The following is a 20,142-nucleotide window of genomic DNA, read 5'->3' as shown; positions in this document are numbered from 1 at the left end:
AGACTTTAAATGTAATAACATTATAATAACACCATGAAGCATCGTTCAGTTCCATCAGCCATGTGAGGCGTTCAGGGTCCCGCCGCAGACGGGAGTTTATGTAGCTATAATGTGGGAGATCTCAGTGTTAACATGCATCCTGCAGCCTCTCTGTTGGGCTCCTCTCCTGCAGGGCTGCTGCTGCAGATTGTCGAAGTGAAACCGATGATTTAAAGAGAAAAGTCTATTATTATATATAAATATATATTATTTAATATTAGAGTCTCCTCTGTGGATCACTGCTGGTCCTGCAGACGCGAGAGACCTGCAGGACTAAGACCAGGACCAGAACTAAGACTAAGACTAAGACCAGGACTCTTCCTCTTCTCCTGCAGTCTCACAGTAAGACTTTAAATCTAATAGCATTATAATAACATGTAATGACATCATAACATTGTGTGATCGCATCGTTCAGTTCTCCATCAGCCCAACACAGGGACCCTGAACGCCTCACGGTCCCTGTGAGGCGTTCAGGGCCCCGCCGCAGAGGGGAGTTTATGTAGCTATAATGTGGGAGAACTCAGTGTTTATATGTTTCCATCCCTCCATCCATCCTGCATCCCGCAGCCTCTCTAGGCAGGGCTGCTGCGGGCCAGCTGTGTTCATCTCACCGGTTAATAATTCCCCTGTACTCTCTGAGAGGTCAAAGAGGAGGCTGCAGACTGTGTGTCAATAAGGTAATAAAGGCTGAGAGGGGGAGGCGAGAGAGAGGCTGGGAGGCTCTGAGGAGCTGTGACGTGGGCAACAGCAGTAGTAGCGTAGTGGGGCTGGAATAAAGGATCCTGCTCAGGGACTCCTGCTAGAGAACCTGATCCAGCTCCATGTCCAGGACTCCACCAGACAGAGATATATAATATATATATATATATCTATCAGTAAACTGGACCTGATCGATCTGGATGAATGAGGCGTTTACGTTCCTCCAGGAAACTTTTGTTTTTCTAATCATCTGCTGGATCAACTGAAAACTCTGATTATTTAACCTGAGGATCTGTTTTATCTTTATTATTTAACTGGATGTTATTGATGAACTTGGCAGCTGAAAACATGACACTTTATTTAGAAGGTGAGTGGTGTTGTGTGTTCAACTGTTATAACCTTACAGGTATTATTTTATTACCTATAAAAGTGGATTTAAAGGTGATTTTTTTATGTTTCTTCATCATCCATATTATTATTTTTTCACACTTTAGTTTTTCGAGGTTGTTTTCATATATGCAATTTACAGTTTGTAATTACAATAGTTTATAAACCATTTTTTTAAGTAGTTGAGCTTAGAAACAAACACAATAAGTACACCAGGGAAAACAACTTCAGCATTCAAAATAGCTTCAAATTAAGAAAAAAAAAATAATAATAATAAAAAGAATAGAATAATAAAAAATAATAATAATATTGATACAAAGAAAAGAAAGTAATAATAACATATTTAATTCATCATCCATATTAATGGAAACTATTTCCCAGAGCCAACCATCCTTTCTTCCTTAGGAGCTTTTTTTTTTTTTTTTTAAAGGTACTTTATGTAATAATTGACACGTTTTAATTGCTTTGTATTGCCAATGTGTGAACAGATTGTAATGTAACTTAAAAACCATAGAAACTCTGATATGATTGTGACACACAGCAATAAGTTCATTATTTTTTAAGTTGAAGCACTGACTGAAAGTCAGCTTTAAACTGGTAAAACTGGTAAAACTAACTAGTATCTGGATTAATTAGGATTATGCCAGTCTATACTGATCATTTTCAGTTACTAGGCTATAAATGTTTTCTACGGGATGAGCGTTCAACTGTGAATACTCTCTGGAATATTTAACCTGAAGATCTGTTTTTATCTTATTATTTAACTGGATGTTATTGATGAACTTGGCAGCTGAAAACATGACACTTTTTTTATTTTTTTAAAGGTACTATATGTAATAATTTACATGTTTTAATTGCTTTGTATTAAGATAAGATAAGATGTACTTTATTGTCCCACAGGGAAATTTGTCTTGGGCAATAAAAGGTAATAAAAAGGTAATAAAAGACAATAGTTTCTACCACTAAAACAAGTAGTTCTTTAAAATAATAAAAGTAATAAAAAACAGTAGTTTTAAATGCTAAAACCAGTAGTTCTTTAAAATAATAAAATGTAATAAAAGAAAATAGTTTATAATACTAAAGCCAGTAGTTCTATAAAATAATAAAAGGCAATAAAAGACAACAAATTAAAAAAAAAAAAAAAAAAATAGTCTGAAAAATGTCTGAAAATTGAAAATCTCCAAATTTGAAAAAAAGTACAAAAAAAGTCTGAAAGAAGTCTGAAAAATGTCCATAAGAAAGGCAGCTCCTGGTATCATAGTAAACTATAAACCTGATGAATCCATCGGTACCAACCATGTCAGACTAGCTGGTCATTTTTTTTTTAAATGCTAAAACCAGTAGTTCTTTAAAATAATAAAAGGTAATAAAAGACAATAGTTTTAAATACAAAGACCAGGTATAATCATACCAGATAATACATTTACTATATATTAGTTCTCAATAAAATCATATCATATAATACAAGAACTACTTGTTGCTGTTTAATATTTTGATGGATGACGGAATGAATGAGTCTTTATAACGGTTCAGCTGGCACATTGTCGCTCTGAACCGTCACCTGAAGGCAACACCTGGAAGGGTTCAGAGTGTGTGTTGGATAGGATTGCTCATTTTGAAAAATGTCCTTAACCGATAACCGACCCTCGTTAACCGATTATTAACCGTTAACCGACAAGATTAGTGCCTCGCATGCAGCGTTGATCCAGCTGCAGGAGCACAACAGACAACTGAGTCTCCAGTTCATCGTCCGGGAGCGTTAACTTAGCATGCAGCCACTTTCCCAGTAAAAGTCTCCACCGCACATTTAGTTTAGTTTAGCAGGTTGTCAGCTGTGTGTCTGCCCGGCGTGACTTTAGCGAGTGTCCAACAGACATTGTGTGTGTTTGTGCTCCGTTAGCAGCTCTAGCGTTGCCGCTCTGTCAGCGGGGCGTAACTTCAGCGAGTTAATCCATATTAATGGAAACTATTTCCCAGAGCCGACCATCCTTCCAGAGCCACTTAGCCTTTCAAACAAGCACTGGTTCTCATTAATTCCAGTATTTGAGATTGTCTGTCATATGTGACTCGGTTTCACTTCTGTCTAAGTTTATAACTGATGCCGTCACTTAAAGGATGAAAGCTGTGATATGTCTGAGAGTATTGAATAGTTCTCCTCACATCATCGTTGCGTTAGAGATGAGTAGTACAGTTCCTAAATGTTGAAGCTTCCCATCTGTACATGAACGCACCACGCTGGTCAAAGTTCTCCAGTTTATTTTTTTATCTGTTTTTTATTTCACTACTTCTGGCTTATAATTCATCAGCTACACGTGTACACTGTACATTTCCTGTTAGATGTCCTGTCTGAACACTAATGAGCCAATGAGAGCTGATTTTGGGGCACAGTTGTAGATTATTTCCTAAATTCTTAAACCACTCCACTGAAGCTGTTTTGTTTTTATAGGTAGAGGCAGGACAACACTTAATTACATATATATATTAAGGCTGTTAAAGTTAACGCCACTAATTTCTTTAACGCATTAATGCAACTTTCGATTTTTGATCTCACCTGATGAATCCATCGTTACCAACCAGGTCAGACTAGCTGGTCATGAAGGAGGCTAAATGACGCTCCAAAGGGGTCCCTTGACCTCTGACCTCCAGATCAGTGAATGTAAATGGGTTCTATGGGTACCCACGAGTCTCCCCTTTACAGACATGCCCACTTTATGATCATCACATGCAGTTTGGGGCAAGTCATAGTCAAGTCAGCACACTGACACACTGACAGCTGTTGTTGCCTGTTGGGCTGCAGTTTGCCATGTTATGATTGGAGCATATTGTTTTATGCTAAATGCAGTACCTGTGAGGGTTTCTGGATCAATATCTGTCATTGATTTGTGTTGTTCATTGATTTATAATAATAAATATATACATACATTTACATAAAGCAGCATATTAGTCCACTCCCATGTTGATAAGAGGATTAAATACTGGACTAATCTCCCTTTAAGGTGTATGTTTTAATGTTTTAATCAGTTGACAGCCTGAGTTAGAATTAAAGTGAGTTTCAGCAGAGTAAAACCTTTAACACCTTGTCCCCCTTCTCCCTCTATCTTACTCAGGTCTGAGTAAAGGAGTGGCCAACGGAGGGATGGCTCAGTTCCAGGAAATGATGCGGCAGCAGCTGGAGAGCTCCATGCACAGCGAGCTGGAGAAACTGCTGGACACCACCACGGGCTCAGACAGAGAGGTACGCTAACACTCCCCCTCCTCTGGTTCTCTCTACTACCATCTGCTAGTGATTTAGAGGGCGGTCGGGTCACACAAGAACTCGGGGAAAACATTAAAGTGACACATACTGTAGCCCGGTGCCAACGAGGCTCCGCCTCCATGCTCACAGACGCACATCCACGAAGAAAGTATACGTCATTAAACTGCAACAGGCGAGGTTGTTAAGCAAACATTCATCATTATATCAGCCTACATCATCATGTAATACGTCATTACAGCCCAACTGGGATTTGTCCTGTTAACCATCATTAAATGTGGTGTTGGGAGTGGAACGCAAACGGATCAGAACCTCTCCAGAAAGCCAGACGTAGCATCACTTCATCTGTTTTCTCTTTAACGGTCCCATATCAGCTCATTTTCAGGTTCATACTTGTATTTAATGTTTCTACTAGAACATGTTTTCATGCTGTAATGTTATAAAAACACCTTTATGTTTCTCATCCTGTCTGGCTGAATAAACCTGTATTTCACTCTCCGTCTGAAACGCTCCGTTTTAGTGCATTTCAACGGAATTGCGTTGCTAGGCAACAGCTTGGGTCCATGTTTACTTCCTGTCAGCTGATGTCGTTCACATTAGGGATGTCACTGGAACCGATACTTCGGTACCAAGTCGATGCCAAAATTCTAAAAACGTGACGGTATTCTTTTTCTACCATACCGACGGTACCGTACGATGCCTGTAATCAGGGTCCCAAATTAACAGCGGGCCGGGATCCCACCTCAGCCGGCGCACGGCGGCCCTCACTTTCATTGCGCCACGGGGTTTTGCTTTCACCCTCTGACTCGCGCGCGTGCGTTAGACTCCTTGGTCCGTGTTTCAAGACGGGTCGGGTGGGTTGCAGACATCGCTGCAGACCCCTGGCGCCTTTTACGTGGGCCGAGCCCCGCCCTGGGGACACGACGTGGTCGGGGCACACTGAGGACAGTCTGCTCCGGTCGACAGTCGCACCGGGAGCAGGGAGCCCCGTCACGGTGCGGCGAGGTCACGGTGCGGCGAGGTCACGGTGCGGCGAGGTCACGGTGCGGCGGGAAGCGCTGTAAAGCTGCTTTTACTGTGGTATCGAATTGGGTATGAAGAATCGTGTAAATTCCCTGGTATTGGTATCGACTACTAGATTTGTGGTAACGTGACATCCCTAGTTCACATACACTGTAGCGGGAAATAAACTGGGACACATTTAGAATGTTTACATTTAAAACTGTGAAATGGTCTAAATATTGTATATTTGTGACATCACAAATGGACAGAAATCCTGATGGCTTGTTTCAGAAGCTCAGTTTCTGAATACGGGCTGTGTGTATGTCTCTGTGGATTGAGCGTTTGGATACTTTCACAGTATTTATATATCACTTAAACCTACTTTATAATATAAAAGACATGAAAATCACTTTTTACAATATGGGACCTTTAAGTTTTCCTTTGGTTTAAAACAATCATAGACGCTGAGACGAAGCGGTCACTAGAGATCACACAGGTACGATCCCACTCTGAGTTTGACTCTTATCAGACATCAACCAGGACAATGACAATGATTATTGATTCATCTTACTCTCTAGGAATAGATTGTTGGTTTTTAATACACATTTTAAATCAATTATTTACATTTTTCAGGGCATTTCTTTTAATCATTACCTTTGATTTCATCTTATTTTGCACAATTAAAGGGATATTTTGGGTGTTTTGAAGTGGGGTTATATGAGGTATTTCTTATCCATAATTGGTGTTAAAATATAAGAATTCATCTATTACATCCTACAATCCAATTACATCGATAGGTACTCGGCAAGTTAACCTTCCCGGGGGGACATACAGTATATCGATCTGAAATCGATTTGCAGGGTAAATAATCGAGTTTGCACCTCGTATCTTTTTAGCACTTTTAATAGTAAAGAAATGTTAAATGTTCCCTCTCCGTGTGTATGACGTCATCAACATACGCCAGCAGAGCTAATCTCTAAAGACGACAACAAAACGAAGCAGGCTGGTGACGAGGAAGAGCCAGACGAGAGAGAGTTTGAGGTCCAGCGTGTGGAAACATTTTGGCTTCTATAAAAAGGGAGCTGTCCTTGATAAATGGCTCGCTGTTTGCAGAATATGCAAATAACAGATAAATACAACGGCAACACGAGCAATCTTTCCACGCACATATCTCTCTCACCATATATGGATATAATATGGATATATTACCCAGCGCTACTGGGAGATAATTGTCGCTCTTTGAGAAGCATTAGTACGTTTCTTTCAGTCTCTTATTGGGCAGCATTGTGTTCCTGACTGCAGGTCTCAGCCCGTCTTTATATGATGAATAAAGACTCAAATCAAATCCTTGTGTTTCTCAGGTGTCCAGGAAAGACTTTGAGGGCTTCAGGAATCTCTTCCAGAGATTTTTGCAGGTGAAGGGGCCGTCGATAGAGTGGATCAAGATACAGAGACCTCCAGACGACTCGGTAAGTCACGTTCGTCTGGTTGTTTTTGTGTTTTTGTGTGAGAATGAGGGCATTACGTGTTTCTGGTGAGAGACGAGTAGCTCTTCATGTTTCTGCATGTTGTTTAAAATATCCATTTTTAAATGTGTGTTGTACATAAACACGCCATCTTTTGTATTGTCAATCATAAATAAACCGAGTAAGGGATAATGTACGATAAAGAGTAATCATGATTATATAGAGAATCATGCGATATTAAATATCTTAATCCATTGACAGCTATAGTGCAAACATGTCTTTCCACTGAACACTTGAATGAGATGACGTGTGATTCAGGACACCTCGACTCTCTTGTCAGCGTGTTGGAGGGAACAACGTGTCCATTGTCTCAGGTGTCCTATTTGTTACATCTCACTGCCGTGTGGAAAACTGCTGGAGCGGGACAAAGTATTATCAAGTCATAAACACATACTGTTTGATGGCTTGTAACGCTGTCAAGAGTCCCGCTGGAGCCACCAGTGATGACACTACACGCTCCGTGCTCCGTGCAGGTTTAAGTCCACATTTGTGACATGAATGGCAGTTTCAGCATCATCAATATTTAAACCATTGAGATGAAGTTCTGCATTCAGAGCCAGAAAGAGATGTTGACGGTACAACAGACAGCTGCAGGGATGACGTATTGGTCTCCTCCACTAACAGCCAATAGGATTGTTCCATTGGGTTTTTGGATCTCTGCAGAAAAACAGCTCTGTAGCAAACAAACCTTTACAGAATGATACTGGCATGTTTTGTTCAGCAAGATAATCTCCACTAATGAAGCTCTGGATGAGTCAAATATCGTCCTTGAATGGTATCGTAACCATGGAAAATGATACGTATCATATCGTTAATATATAATAGATAATCTCCACTAATGAACACCACTCTATGATTTTTGAAGCGTAAATGCAATCAGCAGAAGTAAAAAGCTAACGAAACCACGGTCGCATGAGCTCAAGTATGAATAAGATAACGAGGCTGTAAAGGAGGACGAGTCGGCGTGATGACGTTTAGTCGTCTCATTTAGACTCTTGTTAGAAACCGTCTTTTTTAAGACACGTAAAGGCTTCAAAATTCACCAGTGGGATATTTACTACCGTATTTTATATGGTAGAACAAAACGTTAAAATCTCTTCTTCTTGTGTTAACCACAGACCTGATTTCAGACATCGAACTGAAAACACTCTGACTTCGAGACGAGGGAACAGGAAGTGATGAAATGCTAACTCATTTCTGGGTTTTAGGACTCAATCCTGCCTCTATAAACTCAGGTAAAAAGGTTGATTTTTAAGGATGGGGACATTTGACGCATTAGTTGTGGAACAGTGAACATGCAGACAAACTCATCTCATTATAGTACGTCTGTCATGTATTTCCATGGTTACTCAGAGTTTTAAAAGTAATCCACTTGAGTGAAACAGCCAGAAGTTCAGCTGGTGTTTCCTCCTACAAGTCTCTGATGTCATCACAGTTTGTTCATAGTGAAAACAACGTTAAGGAAGTCGACTTCTCCTTTTCAGTAACTCACTTATTACTCATCATTCATCACTCATTATTTCAGTGTCTCGTCATAGTTTCTTATACACTCACCGGCCACTTTATTAGGCACACCTGTTCAATTGCTTGTTAACATAAATAGCTAATCAGCCAATCACATGGCAGCAACTCAATGCATTACGTCATCTAGACGTGGTGAAGACGACTTGCTGAAGTTCAAACCGAGCATCAGAATGGGGAAGAAAGGGGATTTAAGTGACTTTGAACGTGGCATGGTTGTTGGTGCCAGACGGGCTGGTCTGAGTATTAAACTGCTGATCTACTGGGATTTTCACGCACAACCATCTCTAGGGTTTACAGAGAATGGTCCCAACAAGAGAACAGATCCAGGGAGCGGGGGTTGTGTGGACGGAAATGCCTTGTTGATGTCAGAGGTCAGAGGAGAATGGGCAGAGTGGTTGGAGATGATAGAAAGGCAACAGTAACTCAAATAAACACTCGTTACAACCAAGGTATGCAGAATACCATCTCTGAACGCACAACACGTCCAACCTTGAAGCAGATGGTAATTGTAATGCGATGGCGTGGTGTTAAAGGGCGTGTCCATCTGCGTTCTTTTCCTCACATGTTAACGTCCACTCAGCTGTTGTAAAAAGCAGTGCCGTTCTTTACCAAGGTGAGTTAATCAATAAGGTTATCAATAATGTGAACTCTAGCACTAGCTGAGTCAACGCTAGCTGTGCTAAGTATATAAAGAACTGAAACGGGGCGCCCCGATAGCTCAGTTGGTAGAGCGGTTGCCCATATAACAAGGTTGAGGCCTAACCGCGGCGGCACGGGTTCAAATTCGACCTGTGGCCATTTCCGTATGTCGCCCCGGTTCTGAAGTGGGGTTGTATGTATACTCTCGAAATTACTGTTTTTATGAATGGAGTCTGGTGGCTTTGAAGACAGCGATATATCTGAAGCGGCTGTGGACGGGAGCAGCAGAAAAACTGATTTGAGCCTCCTAAAAAATCTGTTTAAGTGTACGCTACATTTAGAATATTTTCACCGCTTTACCTCGCCATCAGACAGCCCTTTACCTCGCCATCAGACAGCCCTTTACCTCGCCATCAGTGAGCCCTTTACGACGGGGAACTGAAGCCGTTATATCGCCATCTTCAAAGCCACCAGACTCCATTCACAAAAACAGTAATTTCACCTCTCAGAACACAGGAGTTGCTGGTTTGTCGCTGCATCGATCGGTTAGTTAGTTAGTTAGTTTGTGTTATTGTGTGACTTTCTGATCTGAACTAACATGGCGTCCACACAGCGGCACGTCGCTTAGCTTCCTGCCGGTACTCTGGTCTGCTTCTCCACACTGGGAGCACGGCCGACCGCCATCTAAGTTACTGTATTAATACACTGACTATAAGGATGTAAATATACTGTACAGGTAGCAGCGTCATCATACAGAAACCTACGTCAGGTCACCATGTGGGGAAAAAGGGTTTAGAAGGGCTTGACCCTCAACAACAAAGCACAATAATGGACCCGCCCTTTATTGTCTGAACTCAGAGATCAGATTCCTCTGTTTGTTTCCTGCATTGAAAAGAAATCCAGACGTGACTTTAAAATGCCCCTCCTCCCTCCTCCTCCTCCTCCTCCCTCCGTCTTGACTTACAGCAGATCTCTGTACTCGACTACTCCCTCTCCTCCCAGCTGTAAACTAGACCAACCACAGGAGTCTAAGTTTCCATCTGAATGTGCAGTGAGCCGGTCAGAGTGTCAGCAGCGTTTCCAGGATTTCCTTGTTCTCTTTCACCCAGAAAAAAAAAAAAAAAAAGGGAGCTCATTTTTCCTTTTCCTTTAGTTTTGGGTCACGAGGGGACGCTTCAGTTTGTTATGTTATGTATGAACTTTAAAGTCTGGACGCAGCGTTAAGTGTCGGTAAAGATGTTGAGCCGTCGGGAGGCAGCGCTAGAGAATAGCCGGAATAACCAGCGAGTAAACGGAGCAGAATAACCAGCGAGTAAACAGAGCAGAATAACCAGCGAGTAAATGGAGCAGAATAACCAGCGAGTAAACGGAGCAGAATAACCAGCGAGTAAACGGACCAGAATAACCAGCAAGTAAACGGACCAGAATAACCAGCAAGTAAACGAACCAGAATAACCAGTGAGTAAACGGACCAGAATAACCAGCGAGTAAACAGAGCAGAATAACCAGCGAGTAAACGGAGCAGAATAATCAGCGAGTAAACAGAGCAGAATAACCAGCGAGTAAACGGAGCAGAATAACCAGCAAGTAAACGGAGCAGAATAACCAGCGAGTAAACGGACCAGAATAACCAGCGAGTAAACGGACCAGAATAACCAGCGAGTAAACGGAGCAGAATAACCAGCGAGTAAACAGAGCAGAATAACCAGCGAGTAAACGGACCAGAATAACCAGCGAGTAAACAGAGCAGAATAACCAGCGAGTAAACGGAGCAGAATAACCAGCGAGTAAACGGACCAGAATAACCAGCGAGTAAACAGAGCAGAATAACCAGCGAGTAAACGGACCAGAATAACCAGCGAGTAAACGGAGCAGAATAACCAGCAAGTAAACGGACCAGAATAACCAGCGCGTAAACAGAGCAGAATAACCAGCGAGTAAACAGAGCAGAATAACCAGCGAGTAAACGGAGCAGAATAACCAGCAAGTAAACGGACCAGAATAACCAGCGAGTAAACAGAGCAGAATAACCAGCGAGTAAACGGAGCAGAATAACCAGCGAGTAAACGGAGCAGAATAACCAGCGAGTAAACGGACCAGAATAACCAGCGAGTAAACGGAGCAGAATAACCAGCGAGTAAACGGAGCAGAATAACCAGCGAGTAAACGGAGCAGAATAACCAGCGCGTAAACAGAGCAGAATAACCAGCGAGTAAACAGAGCAGAATAACCAGCGAGTAAACGGACCCGAATAACCAGCGAGTAAACGGACCCGAATAACCAGTGAGTAAACGGAGCAGAATAATCAGCGAGTAAACAGAGCAGAATAACCAGCGAGTAAACGGACCAGAATAACCAGCGAGTAAACAGAGCAGAATAACCAGCGAGTAAACGGAGCAGAATAACCAGCGAGTAAACGGACCAGAATAACCAGCGAGTAAACAGAGCAGAATAACCAGCGAGTAAACGGACCCCAATAACCAGCGAGTAAACAGAGCAGAATAACCAGCGAGTAAACGGAGCAGAATAACCAGCGAGTAAACGGAGCAGAATAACCAGCAAGTAAACGGACCAGAATAACCAGCGCGTAAACAGAGCAGAATAACCAGCGAGTAAACAGAGCAGAATAACCAGCGAGTAAACGGACCAGAATAACCAGCGAGTAAACGGAGCAGAATAACCAGCAAGTAAACGGAGCAGAATAACCAGCGAGTAAACGGACCAGAATAACCAGCGAGTAAACGGACCAGAATAACTAGCGAGTAAACGGACCCGAATAACCAGCGTGTAAACGGAGCAGAATAACCAGCGAGTAAACAGAGCAGAATAACCAGCGAGTAAACAGAGCAGAATAACCAGCGAGTAAACGGAGCAGAATAACCAGCAAGTAAACGGACCAGAATAACCAGCGCGTAAACAGAGCAGAATAACCAGTGAGTAAACAGAGCAGAATAACCAGCGAGTAAACGGAGCAGAATAACCAGCAAGTAAACGGACCAGAATAACCAGCGAGTAAACAGAGCAGAATAACCAGCGAGTAAACGGAGCAGAATAACCAGCAAGTAAACGGACCAGAATAACCAGCGAGTAAACAGAGCAGAATAACCAGCGAGTAAACGGAGCAGAATAACCAGCAAGTAAACGGACCAGAATAACCAGCGAGTAAACAGAGCAGAATAACCAGCGAGTAAACGGAGCAGAATAACCAGCAAGTAAACGGAGCAGAATAACCAGCGAGTAAACGGAGCAGAATAACCAGCGAGTAAACGGAGCAGAATAACCAGCGAGTAAACGGAGCAGAATAACCAGCGAGTAAACGGAGCAGAATAACCAGCGAGTAAACGGAGCAGAATAACCAGCGCGTAAACGGAGCAGAATAACCAGCGAGTAAACAGAGCAGAATAACCAGCGAGTAAACGGACCAGAATAACCAGCGAGTAAACAGAGCAGAATAACCAGCGAGTAAACGGAGCAGAATAACCAGCGAGTAAACGGACCAGAATAACCAGCGAGTAAACAGAGCAGAATAACCAGCGAGTAAACGGACCAGAATAACCAGCGAGTAAACGGAGCAGAATAACCAGCAAGTAAACGGACCAGAATAACCAGCGCGTAAACAGAGCAGAATAACCAGCGAGTAAACAGAGCAGAATAACCAGCGAGTAAACGGAGCAGAATAACCAGCAAGTAAACGGACCAGAATAACCAGCGAGTAAACAGAGCAGAATAACCAGCGAGTAAACGGAGCAGAATAACCAGCGTGTAAACGGAGCAGAATAACCAGCGAGTAAACGGAGCAGAATAACCAGCGAGTAAACGGAGCAGAATAACCAGCGAGTAAACGGAGCAGAATAACCAGCGAGTAAACGGAGCAGAATAACCAGCGAGTAAACGGAGCAGAATAACCAGCGCGTAAACGGAGCAGAATAACCAGCGCGTAAACAGAGCAGAATAACCAGCGAGTAAACAGAGCAGAATAACCAGCGAGTAAACGGACCCGAATAACCAGCGAGTAAACGGACCCGAATAACCAGTGAGTAAACGGAGCAGAATAATCAGCGAGTAAACAGAGCAGAATAACCAGCGAGTAAACGGACCAGAATAACCAGCGAGTAAACAGAGCAGAATAACCAGCGAGTAAACGGAGCAGAATAACCAGCGAGTAAACGGACCAGAATAACCAGCGAGTAAACAGAGCAGAATAACCAGCGAGTAAACGGAGCAGAATAACCAGCGAGTAAACGGACCAGAATAACCAGCGAGTAAACAGAGCAGAATAACCAGCGAGTAAACAGAGCAGAATAACCAGCGAGTAAACGGACCAGAATAACCAGCGAGTAAACGGAGCAGAATAACCAGCGAGTAAACGGAGCAGAATAACCAGCAAGTAAACGGACCAGAATAACCAGCGCGTAAACAGAGCAGAATAACCAGCGAGTAAACAGAGCAGAATAACCAGCGAGTAAACGGACCAGAATAACCAGCGAGTAAACGGAGCAGAATAACCAGCAAGTAAACGGAGCAGAATAACCAGCGAGTAAACGGACCAGAATAACCAGCGAGTAAACGGACCAGAATAACTAGCGAGTAAACGGACCCGAATAACCAGCGAGTAAACGGAGCAGAATAACCAGCGAGTAAACAGAGCAGAATAACCAGCGAGTAAACAGAGCAGAATAACCAGCGAGTAAACGGAGCAGAATAACCAGCAAGTAAACGGACCAGAATAACCAGCGCGTAAACAGAGCAGAATAACCAGTGAGTAAACAGAGCAGAATAACCAGTGAGTAAACGGAGCAGAATAACCAGCAAGTAAACGGACCAGAATAACCAGCGAGTAAACAGAGCAGAATAACCAGCGAGTAAACGGAGCAGAATAACCAGCAAGTAAACGGACCAGAATAACCAGCGAGTAAACAGAGCAGAATAACCAGCGAGTAAACAGAGCAGAATAACCAGCGAGTAAACGGAGCAGAATAACCAGCAAGTAAACGGACCAGAATAACCAGCGAGTAAACAGAGCAGAATAACCAGCGAGTAAACGGAGCAGAATAACCAGCAAGTAAACGGAGCAGAATAACCAGCGAGTAAACGGAGCAGAATAACCAGCGAGTAAACGGAGCAGAATAACCAGCGAGTAAACGGAGCAGAATAACCAGCGAGTAAACGGAGCAGAATAACCAGCGCGTAAACGGAGCAGAATAACCAGCGAGTAAACAGAGCAGAATAACCAGCGAGTAAACGGACCAGAATAACCAGCGAGTAAACGGAGCAGAATAACCAGCGAGTAAACGGAGCAGAATAATCAGCGAGTAAACAGAGCAGAATAACCAGCGAGTAAACGGACCAGAATAACCAGCGAGTAAACAGAGCAGAATAACCAGCGAGTAAACGGAGCAGAATAACCAGCGAGTAAACGGAGCAGAATAACCAGCGAGTAAACAGAGCAGAATAACCAGCAAGTAAACGGAGCAGAATAACCAGCGAGTAAACGGACCAGAATAACCAGCGAGTAAACAGAGCAGAATAACCAGCGAGTAAACGGACCCCAATAACCAGCGAGTAAACAGAGCAGAATAACCAGCGAGTAAACGGACCCCAATAACCAGCGAGTAAACAGAGCAGAATAACCAGCGAGTAAACGGAGCAGAATAACCAGCAAGTATACGGACCAGAATAACCAGCGAGTAAACAGAGCAGAATAACCAGCGAGTAAACAGAGCAGAATAACCAGCGAGTAAACGGACCAGAATAACCAGCAAGTAAACGGACCAGAATAACCAGCGAGTAAACAGAGCAGAATAACCAGCGAGTAAACAGAGCAGAATAACCAGCGAGTAAACGGACCAGAATAACCAGCAAGTAAACGGACCAGAATAACCAGCGAGTAAACAGAGCAGAATAACCAGCGAGTAAACAGAGCAGAATAACCAGCGAGTAAACGGACCAGAATAACCAGCAAGTAAACGGACCAGAATAACCAGCGAGTAAACAGAGCAGAATAACCAGCGAGTAAACAGAGCAGAATAACCAGCGAGTAAACGGACCAGAATAACCAGCAAGTAAACGGACCAGAATAACCAGCGAGTAAACAGAGCAGAATAACCAGCGAGTAAACGGAGCAGAATAACCAGCGAGTAAACAGAGCAGAATAACCAGCAAGTAAACGGAGCAGAATAACCAGCGAGTAAACGGACCAGAATAACCAGCGAGTAAACAGAGCAGAATAACCAGCGAGTAAACGGACCCCAATAACCAGCGAGTAAACAGAGCAGAATAACCAGCGAGTAAACGGACCCCAATAACCAGCGAGTAAACAGAGCAGAATAACCAGCGAGTAAACGGAGCAGAATAACCAGCAAGTATACGGACCAGAATAACCAGCGAGTAAACAGAGCAGAATAACCAGCGAGTAAACAGAGCAGAATAACCAGCGAGTAAACGGACCAGAATAACCAGCAAGTAAACGGACCAGAATAACCAGCGAGTAAACAGAGCAGAATAACCAGCGAGTAAACAGAGCAGAATAACCAGCGAGTAAACGGAGCAGAATAACCAGCAAGTAAACGGACCAGAATAACCAGCGAGTAAACAGAGCAGAATAACCAGCGAGTAAACAGAGCAGAATAACCAGCGAGTAAACGGAGCAGAATAACCAGCAAGTAAACGGACCAGAATAACCAGCGAGTAAACAGAGCAGAATAACCAGCGAGTAAACAGAGCAGAATAACCAGCGAGTAAACGGACCAGAATAACCAGCAAGTAAACGGACCAGAATAACCAGCGAGTAAACAGAGCAGAATAACCAGCGAGTAAACAGAGCAGAATAACCAGCGAGTAAACGGACCAGAATAACCAGCAAGTAAACGGACCAGAATAACCAGCGAGTAAACAGAGCAGAATAACCAGCGAGTAAACAGAGCAGAATAACCAGCGAGTAAACGGAGCAGAATAACCAGCGAGTAAACAGAGCAGAATAACCAGCGAGTAAACGGAGCAGAATAACCAGCGAGTAAACGGAGCAGAATAACCAGTGAGTAAACGGACCCCAATAACCAGCGAGTAAATGGAGCAGAATAACCAGCGAGTAAACAGAGCAGAATAACCAGCAAGTAAACGGACCAGAATAACCAGCGAGTAAACAGAGCAGAATAACCAGCGAGTAAACGGACCCCAATAACCAGCGAGTAAACGGACCAGAATAACCAGCGAGTAAACAGAGCAGAATAACCAGCGAGTAAACAGAGCAGAATAACCAGCGAGTAAACAGAGCAGAATAACCAGCGAGTAAACGGAGCAGAATAACCAGCGAGTAAACGGAGCAGAATAACCAGCGAGTAAACGGACCCCAATAACCAGCGAGTAAACGGAGCAGAATAACCAGCGAGTAAACAGAGCAGAATAACCAGCGAGTAAACGGACCCCAATAACCAGCGAGTAAACGGACCAGAATAACCAGCGAGTAAACGGAGCAGAATAACCAGCGAGTAAACGGACCCCAATAACCAGCGAGTAAACGGAGCAGAATAACCAGCGAGTAAACGGAGCAGAATAACCAGCGAGTAAACGGACCAGAATAACCAGCAAGTAAACGGACCAGAATAACCAGCGAGTAAACAGAGCAGAATAACCAGCGAGTAAACAGAGCAGAATAACCAGCGAGTAAACGGACCAGAATAACCAGCAAGTAAACGGACCAGAATAACCAGCGAGTAAACAGAGCAGAATAACCAGCGAGTAAACAGAGCAGAATAACCAGCGAGTAAACGGAGCAGAATAACCAGCGAGTAAACAGAGCAGAATAACCAGCGAGTAAACGGAGCAGAATAACCAGCGAGTAAACGGAGCAGAATAACCAGTGAGTAAACGGACCCCAATAACCAGCGAGTAAACGGAGCAGAATAACCAGCGAGTAAACAGAGCAGAATAACCAGCAAGTAAACGGACCAGAATAACCAGCGAGTAAACAGAGCAGAATAACCAGCGAGTAAACGGACCCCAATAACCAGCGAGTAAACGGACCAGAATAACCAGCGAGTAAACAGAGCAGAATAACCAGCGAGTAAACAGAGCAGAATAACCAGCGAGTAAACAGAGCAGAATAACCAGCGAGTAAACGGAGCAGAATAACCAGCGAGTAAACGGAGCAGAATAACCAGCGAGTAAACGGACCCCAATAACCAGCGAGTAAACGGAGCAGAATAACCAGCGAGTAAACGGAGCAGAATAACCAGCGAGTAAACGGACCCCAATAACCAGCGAGTAAACGGACCAGAATAACCAGCGAGTAAACGGAGCAGAATAACCAGCGAGTAAACGGACCCCAATAACCAGCGAGTAAACGGAGCAGAATAACCAGCGAGTAAACGGAGCAGAATAACCAGCGAGTAAACGGACCAGAATAACCAGCGAGTAAACAGAGCAGAATAACCAGCGAGTAAACAGAGCAACATGAGTGTTGGTTTCAATCCCTGAGAAAGTTCTAGTTCTTCTTCTGCTGTGACTTTGTGTTGAACACATCAGTGTGTCTCACTCCAACGGTCTGAATCAGTTCATCCTCATGTATTTTTTGAAGTATGACTCACAAGATAATTGAGAACAGCGAATTGTTAACATGAGATTACAAACATGAGAGCATGTTGCATCCAGATATGATGCACATTGTTTGACGTCAGCTTGCATCAGTTAGTGTCGTCTCGTGATTTAATACCCCGACAACAGAGTCACTTATTAAAACTCCTTCCTTCACGGACATGAAATGGTTTTCATATGGGAGCATTTAACATAACATTATATATCATTAAATGTCATGTGACAGAAGCTCACACATAAGAACCATGTGTCTAAAGGCCCGTGTGGAGTTTCCACTGTGCTAAGATTCATCTTCTCTATTGACTTTTTAAAAGAACCTTTTTGATTTGTCTGCTTGTATCTTTAATATCAACAATGAACCGCAACTAAAACATGTTTTTCCCTCTCAGATTGTTTAAATTTGAAGGATTTTCAGAGGCCTGAAAAGGTGAAAATGAAACTGATCTATATTTACTTTCACACAGCCGTTGTGCACGTTGCGCTGCTGCAACACACATGAACTACTGTATACTTCTCTAAGGTGTGCTCAACGGAGGAAACCTGAAATTCCTGACATTCCCAGTTGTCCACACGGCCGGTTAAAACAAGCAACACTTTGCAGGATGTTTCCACTTCCTGTTGGGAAAATACAACATGTGGTCCAAATAGTCTTTCCAGAGAAATCTCACCGGTTCAGCCGGTTTGGTGCCAGAGATGTTGCTATGCCTGCCGTTTGTCGGCCATGTTTGGTTCTGTCTCACTGAACGCTGACAAACCGTCCTCAGTTTGCTCGTCTGGCACCGGACGCTGTCACCAAACACACCAACACAAAGCTGGATCTGTCTTCTCCTCCTCAGGCTGGAGCGAGAGAAGAGTAACTGCATCACTCCCCAATTCTGAGACACCTCATTTACTTTTACAGAAGCTGGAGAGAGATGGAGAAGATTAAAGATGGAGGGAGAGAGAGTTACATAAAGAGAGGAGGTTAGAGCGTTGGAGAGGAAAGTGTTGAAACAGGGAACATTAAGTGAAACAGAAAAGGACAGTAATGAGAGAGAGAAGTGAGGGGAAGAGGGGAAGATGCATCATCTGGCAGCATCCTGTTGCAGAGAGTGAGAGTAAAGAAAAATAAACTAAACATTTTAACAACCACAGACAGACGCTGGATTCACAATCCTCCCCCAAACAAAATACGTACGGAAACAACGTACCCTAAGCATGGAAAACACCTGACAAACATCACAAAAAAAACGTGTGACTTGGCAACATCCAAAACAAACAGCGGCCTCCTGGTTGAAAGTCCTGTGTTTGTTGGACCCGTCCAGCACCCCCTCACCCTCCATCAGGGCTTGTTTCAGCATCTTCACGTGGATGCATTTACATCACAGTCAGTATAGACTACACGCCGTACATGTGACACGCCAAAAGCAAGAACAGCGGTTTTAATCACACGCTTTTGTCTCGCTCATTATCGTGTCATTAATACGCATTTTAGTGCGACCGGTTTGTAATTAAGTTGTACACCTGGCAGGAAGAGTGGATTTACCTGCTCTGTACGTCTCAGGGAAGACTTGGTGTCCTTCCTGTAATAATTCTACTAAAGACAGTAAAACTTCTCCTGCAGCCACTAAGACTTGCATCGTACCATCGAGGCACTCGGTGCTGTAACCTGATGAATTACAGCCCAGTCGCACTAAAATGCGTATGAATGACACGATAATGAGCGAGACAAAAGCGTGTGATAAACACGCTGTTCTTGTTTTTGGCGTGTCACATTACGGCATGTAGTCTGTACTGACACATCTCCCTTTAAGGAACATTTTGAACAGATACAAAATGGTGCGATTAATTCATATTTGAATAGATTGACAGGATGGATGCTGGGAGAAGTTTCATATTAAACATGGTCCTCTGCATACGTGCAGTCTGCTGTTTGTTTCACCTGTTTCACCGTCAGCTCTGTAAACAGTATTTTGAGCAGACAGGCGTTCATTTACAGCATAAAGATCTCAGATTATTACAGGAATGAGAACAAGTCTCCCCTGAAACTCACAGAGCAGGTTAATCCACTCCTCCCCCTCCTGACAGTAATAGGCAAATCTTTAAAATACCTGTCACACACACAAACATCTTAACTATCTCCTACTGCACCCCGCTGCTGCTTACTATGAGGGCTGCTGCATCTGAGTCAAAACTATAATCCCCGGCTGGGCTGTTAAACGTGGAGCTCCCTCCCTCCGTCAGTCAGAGAGAGTAGATAGTAAATACGGAGTAGACAGGAGTGGAAGTGATGGCTCATAATAATAGTAATGATGATTAGGATCCAGCTGTGTGGTCATAGAGGAGTTCCCTGCAGGCCGCTGAGTGTTGTGTTGCAGTAGCAACCCTCCCCTCCTCTGAACATCTGGTAGGGGAAGCTGTTGAACTGCGGGGGTGCAGGGGTAGGATGGGGATCCCAGCTGAAAAACATTTTCCTCACACATTCCTTCCTATACTATTTAC

At 43.4% G+C, this 20,142-nt stretch overlaps 1 protein-coding gene across 5 annotated transcripts in view; it reads left to right on the top strand.

The window, feature by feature from the left end:
* Window positions 1-20,142, top strand: part of ugp2b (UDP-glucose pyrophosphorylase 2b) — a 41,514-nt gene that overhangs the window by 169 nt on the left and 21,203 nt on the right. The window contains exons 2-4 of one of the 5 annotated variants that reach the window (XM_037781293.1): window positions 340-381; window positions 4,233-4,360; window positions 6,742-6,849. In XM_037781293.1, coding sequence (XP_037637221.1) covers window positions 4,262-4,360; window positions 6,742-6,849 — 207 coding nt within the window. In that variant the 5' untranslated portion in view covers window positions 340-381; window positions 4,233-4,261. Of the gene's footprint in view, window positions 1-242; window positions 382-795; window positions 1,106-1,829; window positions 1,950-4,232; window positions 4,361-6,741; window positions 6,850-20,142 lie in introns of those variants that run through there. The other 4 variants (XM_037781294.1, XM_037781291.1, XM_037781295.1 and 1 more) reach the window with 4 other exon arrangements.

The sequence above is a fragment of the Sebastes umbrosus genome, chromosome 10 (genome assembly GCF_015220745.1).
Source record: "Sebastes umbrosus isolate fSebUmb1 chromosome 10, fSebUmb1.pri, whole genome shotgun sequence".
In the NCBI taxonomy this organism is placed as follows: Eukaryota; Metazoa; Chordata; class Actinopteri; order Perciformes; family Sebastidae; genus Sebastes; species Sebastes umbrosus.
The sequence above is the reverse complement of the archived record's forward strand: the minus strand, read 5'-3'. Positions and strand labels throughout refer to the sequence as shown.